We start from the raw sequence: 11,640 nt of genomic DNA on the forward strand, positions 1-11,640 counted from the left end.
GGAAGGTTTTTGTTTGCTCAATTTCTAACCCATTTCATTTTCAGTTCCAATAGAGAGGTGGCTAGAATATTTAAGATCAGGATATTTACTTTTTTTCTGTGTAGGGGCCAATAATCAGGTCTCTGTGCTGTGGAAAGACTGTGGCTACAGGTGTGCAGTACGATGAAATAGTGGGGCCTAGGAAAACCATGGAGGCATGTGGACAGTTCATATCGTCACAAAATCAAGAACTTGTTTTAACCCAGTGGTTCCATTTTGCTGGATCGATAGCACAGTGGTAGGGCATTTACCTTGCATACGGCTAACCCGTGTTCGATTCCTCCGCCCCTCTCGGAGAGCCCGTCAAGCTACCGAGAGTATCGTGCCCACATGGCAGAGCCTGGCAAGCTACCCAAGATGTGTTTGATATGCCAAAAACAGTAACAACAGTAACAAGTCTCACAATGAAACGTTACTGGTGCCCACTCAGGCAAATCAATGAGCAGTAGGATGACTGTGACTGTGACTGGCTCCATTTTGCTGGTATTTGGACATGTTAGCAAAGATACAGGTGAAGAATGTTCACTGAGGCATGATCCCCAATAGCAAAACCAGGTGGGCCCCCACACCTAGATGGTCATAAAGAGGTTCTTGGCTGAGCTGTTATCCTGAGTGCTGAAGCTTGTCAGCTGAGATTCACATTGAGGTCAGATAACAGACACTGAGGTGGAAAGGTTAAGAATTGACTGAGTGAAAAAACAGTTATGTGATGGAAGACTCCTTTTGCAAAAATATCCACAGTAATCAAAATGGCAGAAGAAGCAAGGAAAGCTGACAGACAAGAAATACCAGGGTAGCATGTGTGCTCGTGTTACTAAGAGTTGTCACTGGGCTCACAGTAAACAGCATTTGTTCCTGTGTTCACTCATGTGGTGCTTGGTAGGAATCAGGCCCACAAGAAACATGACTGTACTTTCCCAGAACATACACAGAACATTCTAGATGAGTGAGATGAAGTTAGCAAGTTGGTGAACCTGGGGAGAACACAGTCTGTCACCATTTCTAGTAGGATCATTCTTAAGTTGGAAGAGACGAGAGGGTGCCCATGAAAAGGGGTGTGTGCTCTACTCCTGAACTCTCTCTCCTGCCCCAATTCCCTCTAAAAGCGTAAGTACTGGAGATGACACAGGGACAGTAGTGTAGGATTGTGGTGGTAGGGCAGGGTCACAGCAATTCTGTATAGTGATACCACACTTGTTAATGCTATTGTAATGACCTAATCTGTAGCACTGTAGCACTGTCATCCCATTGTTCATTGACTTGCTCGAGCGAGTACCAGTAACGTCTCCACTGTGAGATTTGTTGTTACTGTTTTTGGCATATCGAATAATAGATAAAAATATTAGAAAGTAAATAAAAGGTTAAAATCCCAGGTGAGGTAGGAGCATAGAACTTTTAGAATCTTTAGTTGCTAAAAATATTCTTTTGGGCTCTTTTGTTGCCTGTTACTAATTTGCCTAATTACCAACTGCAAATTTCACGCTGACTCGCAGGCTCTGCCTGTGGTGTGGAGTAGGAGCCCTTGGTGATGTGCTTGAAAATGGTCCTCATTTTGCTCGAGACCCTGTTAACCTGGATCTGGGTGTCTTGGAGCACTGGCTTTAAGCATCTTGTGAATGTTAAGTCTTGAACATTCCATTAAAGCCGGGAGAGAAGCAACCAACTTTTTCTATCAGAAGTCTTACTTCCAAACTCTGTAGGTAGGGCTCATTCATGGACACAGCTCAGTTCTGCCAGTTTCCACCCTGGGGTCCCTCTGCACCACTCAAGAGGTTCGCAGTCCTAGACAGAAAGACAGCTGGGGAGGTGAAGATACTGCAGACGTTGCTGCCTGGTTTCTCTGTGGGACTGGGCTGAGTAAGCCTTCTCACCATGGAGAGCAGCCTTCTTGGCTTTTTCCTTTTTCCTTTTACTTTCTTTTTTTTTTTTTATTTTTTATTTATTTTTTTTTTATTTTTATTTTTTTAATTTTTTATTTATTTATTTATTTATTTTGCTTTTTGGGTCACACCCAGCAATGCTCAGGGGTTGTTCCTGGCTCTGCACTCAGGAATCACTCCTGGTGGTGCTCGGGGGACCATATGGGATGCCGGGGATCGAACCCAGGTCGGCCGCATGCAAGGCAAACGCCCTAGCCACTGTGCTATCGCTCCGGCCCCTCCTTTTACTTTCTTTTGATCATGGTACTCGGGGGTGGGGACCGTGCAGTGTCCCATTCCACCCCCCCACCCCCTGTGCAGAGCCTGTTGAGCTTTCTCAAGCTTGACTCCTTTCTTCTCTAAGCCAAGGAGCAGAATTCAGCCCTGAGCAATCCATCTCTGCCCATCAGAAAGAGTGGATGGTCCTGACTGGAAGCAGAGATGCCTGCAGACCATCCCGCTGTGCATGACACTCCATGCCTCGGATTGGGCCCATCCTCCTCATAGCCAGACACAGTGTTGCATGGGCCAGCCCCGAGATTTTCAGACTGATAATTAGTAGCAGCTTCAGTTCTGATCATACATGTGGGCTACTGAAGGCCTTTTAAAAAATAAAAAGTATATTAGGGCCAGAGAGATTGGATACCAGACAAATGCCTGCTTTGCACACAGCTGGCTCTGGTTCATTCCCCTGCACCCATATGGTCCCCTGAACCCCATAAGAAGTGATCCCTGAGCACAGAATCAGGAATCAGGAATCAGCCCTGAGCACAGATGGGTGTGGCCCCAAAACAAAATCAAATAAAACTAAATTAAAAATTAGGTCAGGGCTGTGCAGAGAGAGAGAGACAGCGAGACAGAGAGAGACAGAGAGACAGAAAGTACAGGGATTAAGGTGTCCCACTAACTCTGGTTCCAATTCCTGGCACCAAATGTGCCTGGGCACTGCCAGGAATGATGTCCTGATATCCTCTCCCCAGCACAGAGTCAGGAGTGGCCCTAAACCTAACTTTTTCCCCTCCACACCGATAAATAACCTCCCCCACCCCCAAAATCTGACCACTCTCTGCTCTCGTCTCTGCGTGTGCTCTAGGTGGGGGAGTTCCGAGCCCATGCTGCCGAGTGGACGGCCAATGTCACCGCTGAGTTCAAGGAGACCAGGCGGCGGCTGAGCGTGGAGATCTACGACAAGTTCCAGCGGGCCACGTCCATCAAGCGCAAGCTCTCCGCCGAGCTGGCAGGCAGCCACACCCAGGAGCTGACGCCCTGCCGCAGGACCCTGTCAGTGAATCACCTGGCCAGTGAGCGGGACGCACTGCCGCCCCTCCTCAAGGCCGAGAGCATCTACCTGAACGGACTGACCCCACACCGTGCCACCGACGACATTGCTGTGATCGAGAACTTTAAATAGTCAGTGCTCCAGAGACTGGGGGGTGGGGAGGAGCAGTAGGCGAGGACTCCTTGCTCTTTCTGACTTGCTGGTAGTGTGTTTTTAAAGCAAACAAAACTTGTGCATGAGCTCCAAATGGGGGGATGATGTAGAGCCGCCCCCCTCCCCTGTCATCTGCCATGGAGAGCACCTGGGATCCTGAGCCAGCACTCTCTGACCACGCTTGTCGGGACAGCCGCTTGCTTTGACAAGTGCCGTCTCGCGAGCTTGTCTGCTGCCTTTCTGTGCCCAGACTGTTGTTCCCGCTCTGCCCTCTGGTCCCCATGTGCCATCAGGCCTCTGAGTGGAATTCTGTTTGTTTCCCATGAGAAGGTAGCTTTGACAGACCAGTCCTTCCACTTTTCAGGGTCTACCTACCTGAGCCTAGATGTGGTCCTTTCATAACTGACGGCATTTCTCTTTGTAAGTGGCAGGCAATTCTTATGCAGCCTTTGACCTAAGAAATTTTCTGTCAGTGCCTTATCTTTGGAAGAATCCGAGCCTCTCTAGCTAATGCTTGGTCTCTCTTTCTCTGCCCTGTCCCTAGGCTTGTCTCTGCAGACTCCCCTCCCTGACATCCCACCCTTAGTCCTACACACACACACACACACACACACACACACACACACACACACACCCTATGCTCCCTTTAAAATCCTACCCCTTGATGGGAACAGTTTATAAAAGGACAGAAATGAGTGAGGGGGTCGGAGAGGGCATAGAGGCCAACTTAGAGGGACCTTGAAACAACACTCAGAAATCTAGCGTCAAAGGCGCTGCGGAGAAGTGAGAAGAGAAGGCCTCCCATGCCCCCTGGATAGCGTGGTGACTCTGGCACCAAGGGACAGAGTGGGGCTCATACTTGATTATTTTTTTGGTTTTGTTTTTGGGTCACACCTGGCTGTGCTCAGGGGCTCCTTCTGGCTCTCCAGAAGGAATTATTCCTGGTGGCCCCCAGGGGAACATATGGGATGTGGGGTGTTGAACGTGGGTTGGCCACATGCAAGCACCCTGACTGCTGGTCTATAGCTCTGGTCCTGGGTGGGGGGGGGGGGGGTCGCTCTGGTCCTGAACGGGTAGCCACTCTGACTGCTCCAAAGCCAGCCCTTTCCTTCCTGGGAGTATTTGCCACTTTTCATTGATTACTAATTATTCATTTTAAAGGCAGGAAAAGACCTCCTTCTGTCTAAATGATGTGATATAAGAAACAGTTGAAAATGGCTATAGGCAGGTAACTTACGGTCATTGGTGTAACGCAGCTCATAAAAAGATAGCACAGAGGGAGTGTGGACTGAGAAACTGCCAGGGTGGCCTCCCTTTGCTTTCTGGTCAAGGAGAGCCTTTTTTGACTCTCTTTGGGTGACAAGGACAAGGAAAGATGGTACATCAGGGGACAAAGAGGGGCATATGGGCCCAGCCTGTGATGAGGAAGCCCAGATTCATGAGTGTGAGAGAGTTGAAACTGACCTTCTTTGGGTGACAGGACCAGGAGAGATGGTACATTGGGGAAGGGGTTAAGGACCCAGCGTCCATGGGGGAGCCTCCAGATTTGAGTGTGAGAGAGTTGAAACAGGGACCACTGTGATTTTGCACATGGGAAAATGAAGATTGTGGGCATAATTCGTCTCTGATGTTTGAGAAGAAGCTGTTAGAGCACAATTTAAACCTCGAGAGCTCTTCCTTTTCTTTTCTTTTTAAGATAGACAAGGCCGGTAATTCTTTTGAGTTTAATTTTATATCCTGTAATTCTTTGGAAGTTTCCAGGATCAGGAAAAATACAGTGAAGGGACCAGTAGATTGACTCCTCATTCCTTTATTTTCATATGCGATCTGCTGTATATTGTATATATAATTTTTAAAATACAGAAAGAAGATGATTTCCCTAACTATAATTACAGAACTTATTTCTTGTACTCTGGGGGAGGTTGGGCCGGGGGTATTTGAATAAATGGGATTCAGATTCGGGTCTTAAAAATAAACCCAGGATCATAAAAGACAAAACAAAACAAAAACTTCATAGATGCCTATTTTCCAAGATTTAAGCTAGAAATGTAAATATCCACTTAACTTGTTGAAGGTACTTTTTATAAACTTACAAAAAATTCTAACCAAAATTTTAGAAAGTCAGGTTCTTTTAGAAAGAAAGCTACACCATTTTCTCAGTAACTGTTCTGCAAGTTCTTATGGTGGAATGCACCATGTATAAACTGTGAATTGTATTGACAAATAAAGTTTGTAATTAAAGTCAGCGGTTTTCAAGTTGCCTGCTTTGGCTGAGCATTTGGATATGCTTCTAGTTGAGTAGAACTCCAGGAGGTGGCTTTTATGTGGAGATTTTTGTGGCACCTTCATTTGCAGTATTTCCAAAATATTTTTTTTCTTTCTGGGTCACACCCGGCGATGCTCAGGGGTTTCTCCTAGCTCTGCACTCAGGAATTACTCCTGGCGGTGCTCAGGGGACCATATGGAATGCTGGGAATCGAACCCGGGTTGGCCATGTGCAAGGCAAATGCCCTACTTGCTGTGCTATCACTCCAGCCCCATTCCCAAAATATTTTAAATAATTATTACTTCCTCATTAAATACTTCCAAAATGATCTTGGTGGCATTTGTGCAAAATCAAACATTCTGAAATTTTATTTTTAAAATAGGATATTTTAAATTGGTATAAATTCAAGGTGTTGCCATTAAATTATGGTATCTCATTTTATTATGGTTGGACATAACTTCGTTTAACACTAAAGTGAATGCTGAACACAAGCACCAAAATGCCTTTAAAGAAAAAGACCAATGTCCCAAAAGTGCTGAAGCCTGAACAAGTCATCACTAAAAATCTCCTACAACTCCGACTTTAAATCTTTGGCCAGTATCTCCAGCAAATGGACTTGTTCATTTCTAAACACTTTGATGCTCAATAAATATCCTAAAACTGGACTTCTAGGTCACCTTTAGGGAGAGACATGTTTCAGAGCAGTACAATGTCCTCAGGCTTCCTCCATTTACTTCTTGTGGAGAGAACATGGGTCAAGATTTTGCTGTAATTTCGATTTTTTGGTGAGTTTGTTTTCTCACTCTCTGACATGGTCTGAGAATACTTTGGCCTCAAAGGATCTTTGAGGGGAAGAAAAGTGAAGTGCCGGGCCCAAAGTCTCATAGATTCTCAGCTGTGAAATCTAAGCACTCTCAGCTTCTTCTTTCTCTGAAAGTGATGACTGTAGAGGCTCTTCATTTCCTGTATAATCTGTACACACTGCTCCAGATTCATGTCACTTCTCTGTGTCTTCTGTTGTCTGTCTGTCTCTCTGTCTGTATCTTGGTCATCTATAAATGAGGAAGTAGTATGATAAAATTTGTTTCTTTCTCAAATTCGAAGGAATATGTGACATATGAGAGCCCAGATCCCATCTTATTCAATGTTAGAAATAAATGGAATTAATTGATCTTTGAAGCTAGAATTCCTACAAACTAAGCTGAGTTTAGATGGAATCCCCCCAAAATTTATTAGTTGCTTGGAAGAACTTGAGATAATTATGTATGCCTAATAACTGGTGGTCTAAACCAATGTTTTATTTTCCTTTTTTCTTATGAAACATGCTTGTTCTAATAAAATAATAATTTATTCGTGGCTTGCATTCCTTACTAAAATGAGAGTTTAAATAAATTAAAAGATACTTCTATTTCAATACCCTTAGCTCCATTAAAATTAGTATATTATCTTGGTTTTAGTATGTATTTTTCCTTAAGTGCTCTTTTATAGTGAAATTTATTGGCCTCAGTGCATAAGCATTGAGTCTAACATAGATCAACATGGCATGGCTTTTTTGAAAGTAAGTTATTCTACTTTTCTTACTAAGGGGACAACTTTACAAATGCCAAGTGCTTCCTTCACCCCCACCCCACCTCAGGAGTTAGCCAGTTTTTGTCTCAAACACATCCATTTCGTAAAGGATTCATCCCAGTAACACCATTTGTTCATTAAGGCCCAGCTTTCCCTGACACTCATAAAACCATGTGTTTTCCAAATCTTATTTTAATGCATTGCCACATAAAACTTTTCTCAATTGGCAGGTATTTTCTTTCTTTTGATCTGGCATTCCTTTTCAGAGTTCATTGGAAACCCACTGCCTGGTCTTTATCTGCACTGATGGATCAGGTCTCTTGGAGCCCATATCCGTCTAGCTAAACTCCCCTTGAGCAGCTCCACTTCTCACTGGGGCCAAGATCCTCATGGTTTCGACCCTTACTTGAAAACACTATTTCAGTGAATACCACCCGCATCCCTCTGATCAGGCAAGTCATTCTAGATGCCTCCTCTCCATCCCCACACTCATACACCAGGTCCTGCTGACTTGTTATGTGAACTTGAAAATGTTCACATAATCATGACCTCAATTTAAACCACATCACTCTATCCTGCTATGAACTGCTTTCCTCTCATTCTCTCCTCCTACTATGGATGGTAGATTGGAATTTCTAATATGAAGATGTGGCATTATTCTCCCATTTCAATATACCCAGTGTTTCCACTTTTTAAGATTAAGATCAGAATCCTCCATGGCCTTTGAACCCTCCAGATTGACCTGTTTTGCCTACTATGTGCCATCCCTTCCCAACTCCTCTGTTCATCCCTTCCCAACTCCTCTGTTCACTTCCTGCCTCCCTCCAAGCCCCACTGCATTTCCCTCCCATCTCAAACTTATGCTGGTTATTCCCTTGCTTGGCATGTTGATTCTCCTTTTGCTCCTCAACTTTTTTTTTACCTAAAAAACTTCTACTCACCATTCAGAACCCAGCTCAGTATCTATCTCTTGATAACAGGGAGCTCTGTAATACACTCTATAATAACCTTATTTATTTCCCTTCAGTTTGGGGTAAGATATTGCCACTCTTCTAATTTGATAGTAACCTCTTTCCCTTTAGAATGAAATTCACTTAATTTAGCTTACTGTTTTTCTTACTGTTTTAGTGGATATTTAGCTAATTAGATGCAATAAAAAATAAAAGAGATAAAACAATTAACCACTTAAGTATCCTGGCATATGAGTGTCCCAAATTTTCTCAGCTCTGCAGACATTTATTTATTCTCTCCTAGTGGCTAAGCAATAACTGGTATGCAAATAACAGTTGTTTACTTATTAACTAACAAGTTGGTACTAGCTATTCTTTGGGAAAAAAGTCAAAGTTGATTCTTTAGAGAGAGTTTTGTTTATTGTCATTATACAAAAGCAAAGGTATACTAACTCATTTGTAAAGTTTGACTCATAATAATGATCAAAGGTTTTCAATGATAATGTTAATATTGAAATTTATTTTGAAATAAATTATACACTTATTTGATAGTACTATAAAATGGATGCATTGTATGAATAGGAAGCTAGATATACATCTATTATCCATGCCAAACACAAACCAGATTTTTCATGCTTAAACAAGTTTATAAGTAGTCTGGGAAGGAATCCATTATGAGGCACATTTTAAACTGTATCTGGTAGAAAATATTAGCCAATTACATGGTATGATTTTGAAATTAGCTTATAGAATAAACATCAGGTGTCATTCAGTTCATGGTTGACTTTGGTAGATGGTATAGCACTTTACACTATATGTGGACTTTAATCAAAATTACTTTTAAAGAACATATTTAGTCATTTAAAGTTATTCTCTTAGCTTCAGTAGAGGGTGCAAAGTGAAGCACATTGGGTTAAAGCAATCACAAGGCAGTTAAACTAGTGAAATCCAACCATCTGTTAGCTATGATGGAGGGAGATCAACCATGGCAATCAACCGTGAAATATAACACAAAACATGGTCTACTATCACATGGTTTCTAACTAGACCAGTTTTTGGACTCTGGTTGAATGGTCATCTTCAACTGGCTAGTTTGTTATGGGAACATTATGTGAGTTGTAGGATGTGTGACACATCAGTAGTCTTTACCCATTAGATTCTGGTAAGATTCCTCCAAATTGTGGCAAAACCAAAAATATCTCCAGATTCAGACAATGCAGGGCAACAGAGAGTCCAAGTTGAAACCTAAATAAAGAAATAGGTTACAGTAGAGAGTTCAATCCTGTTAAACAAGGAAAATTTCATACCCCATCTAAAAATTAAGGTGAATAATGAGTTAAGTTTATACACTTGACAAGTACTCACAAACTAGGACTGCTCAGTTGTTCTGAATGGTCCACATGGCAGAGAATTGATTGGGGCCAACATTGATTAATGAATAAACATCATAAATACATGAGAGAAGCCTGCGCTTCCTTCCAAGTGTGCTTAATTCAAGTGTTCCGCAGGGAACCTTTGTGATTTGGTTGAGATGAATGTAACTCACACCGTCCTTGACACTGGATCTGAAGCCCTACCTGGTCTCTCAGTGGGCTGCTACTACAACAAAGGGCAAAGGCAGTCACTGGGAATGCCCCAGCCTGCTTCCCCCGTCTGTCTTCTGGAAGTGAGGAGCGCTGAGAGCAAGAGCCATGAGAAGCCTCCTTGAGCCTTCCCTCCACATGTCTCTGAGGAAGCCTGTTTCAGTGGTAAAATCTTCCTTGAGAGATTTCTCTCTCTCTCAGTGAGCCTCTCACTCTGCTCTGAATCCAAATCGCAATTTCTTTCAGTAGAACAAGACTTTTTGAGCTTCAGTGGAAAAATTTAAAAATGCATTTCCTATTAATTTGCAAATGCCTTTCCCATGGCAAAACTGAATAAGAAAGGCTTAACATTTGCAGTTTGATACTTTTTTACAATCAGCTGGGGAACACAACCAACAATAAAAAACCTCTAAGTTTCTTGAATTATTTTGGCAACAACTCTCTGTCATCCCTGTCACTGTCATCCCTGTTGCTCATTGATTTGTTCGAGCGGGCACCAGTAATGTCTCTCATTGAGAGATTTATTGTTACTGTTTTTGGCATATCCAATAAGCACGGGTCGCTTGCCGCGAGGGCTCGATACTCTCTCAATACTCTCGGTAGCTTGCCGGGCTCTCTGAGAGGGGCGGAGGAATCAAACTTAGGTCGGCCGCATGAAAGGCAAGCGCCCATATCTGCTTAATCAAATTCTGATAATTTTCTGCCATTTAAGTGTATCTATGCCTTCTGTACACTGAGGAAATGCACTGAAGACCAAAGACAGGCAACACTTTTAACATCACTTCATACCTAGTTAACCAAGTGCCTCTGGGCTTATCCAAATTTTTCTAAACCAACTGCTCTGAAATTGTTATGTAACCAGATGGAACCAATGTCTCAGTAATGTGGTTGTGAAGAATCAAAACTCTTATGTCATACGGTCCTCTGAATAACACACGAGTGGCCCCTGAGCACTAAGCAAGGAGTAAGCCCTGACACAGCTGCATGTGGCCTCAAAACCAAACAAAAAAATTTTATGTCTATTTTCTCCCAAAAATGTGCAGTACAACACTACCCTTCAGCATTCTTTGGGAAAAGAAAATTTAAAAAATAGTCTGTGGCTGAAAAAAAGCATTAACAGGCCAGAGACATAGTTCAGGAGTTGAGCCCCACGTTCTGCATGTGGTCAACCCAGCTCATGCTTCCAGCACCACATGGTTTCCAGTCTATCAATATGTGCAGATCCAGAGGCCCCCAGCACCACAGATCTGAGGGCCACCACACCCTTGGGCCTTTACCTGAACCATCAGCATGGACAGCCACCAGATACCTAAGCTGCATTCCTCCAAATGGTGCTCAGGAGGTCCTGGAGTCCCTCGCAGAAACTCTTGCCCAACAAGGGCCTGTGGTTTCATATGAGAGTGGTGATGTGGTGCTGTTTGGGCCAGTGGTTCCAGGGTCACCCGGGTGGGGTTTGAGGCCTCCAAAACCACACCCAGTGGTGTTCAGGGTTCCAACTATGTCAGGCCTGAGATCAAACCAGGGTCACCCATATGCAAGGCGTGTACCTTAACCTTTACACTGCCTCTCCAGCCTTTGAAACTAATTTTCTTTTGATCCCTTATTCACTTGAAAGTTCCCCTGTCGTTCTTAGGTGACTAGTCTGATGCCACCTACACTTCCTCAGTCCTGAAGGCTCTGGACCCCTAAGAACCGTGCCTACCTCCAGCATATTCAGTTAGGATAGGAAAGTGAGGATAAAAGATACCAGGAAGAGGCAACTGGTTCATTGCATTCTTTCATGCCACTATGGTCCAAGCCCTTTCCTGCACCCTGCTGCAGATTCAGACTGACTTTTCTTGCTACTCTGGTGCTCTTCTTTTTTGTTTAAATTTATTTATTT

The 11,640-nt window shown here is 43.4% G+C and overlaps 1 protein-coding gene across 3 annotated transcripts in view; it reads left to right on the forward strand.

The window, feature by feature from the left end:
• Positions 1 to 7,019, forward strand: part of KCNK2 (potassium two pore domain channel subfamily K member 2) — a 214,529-nt gene extending 207,510 nt beyond the window's left edge. For all 3 annotated transcript variants that reach the window (XM_055144841.1, XM_004613007.2, XM_055144842.1), the window contains exon 7: positions 3,052 to 7,019. In XM_055144841.1, the coding sequence (XP_055000816.1) occupies positions 3,052 to 3,369 (318 nt within the window). In that variant the 3' untranslated portion in view covers positions 3,370 to 7,019. The remainder of the gene's footprint in view (positions 1 to 3,051) is intronic.
• The last annotated feature ends 4,621 nt before the right edge of the window (positions 7,020 to 11,640 follow it).

This window comes from Sorex araneus, chromosome 7, assembly GCF_027595985.1.
Source record: "Sorex araneus isolate mSorAra2 chromosome 7, mSorAra2.pri, whole genome shotgun sequence".
Taxonomy (NCBI): domain Eukaryota; kingdom Metazoa; phylum Chordata; class Mammalia; order Eulipotyphla; family Soricidae; genus Sorex; species Sorex araneus.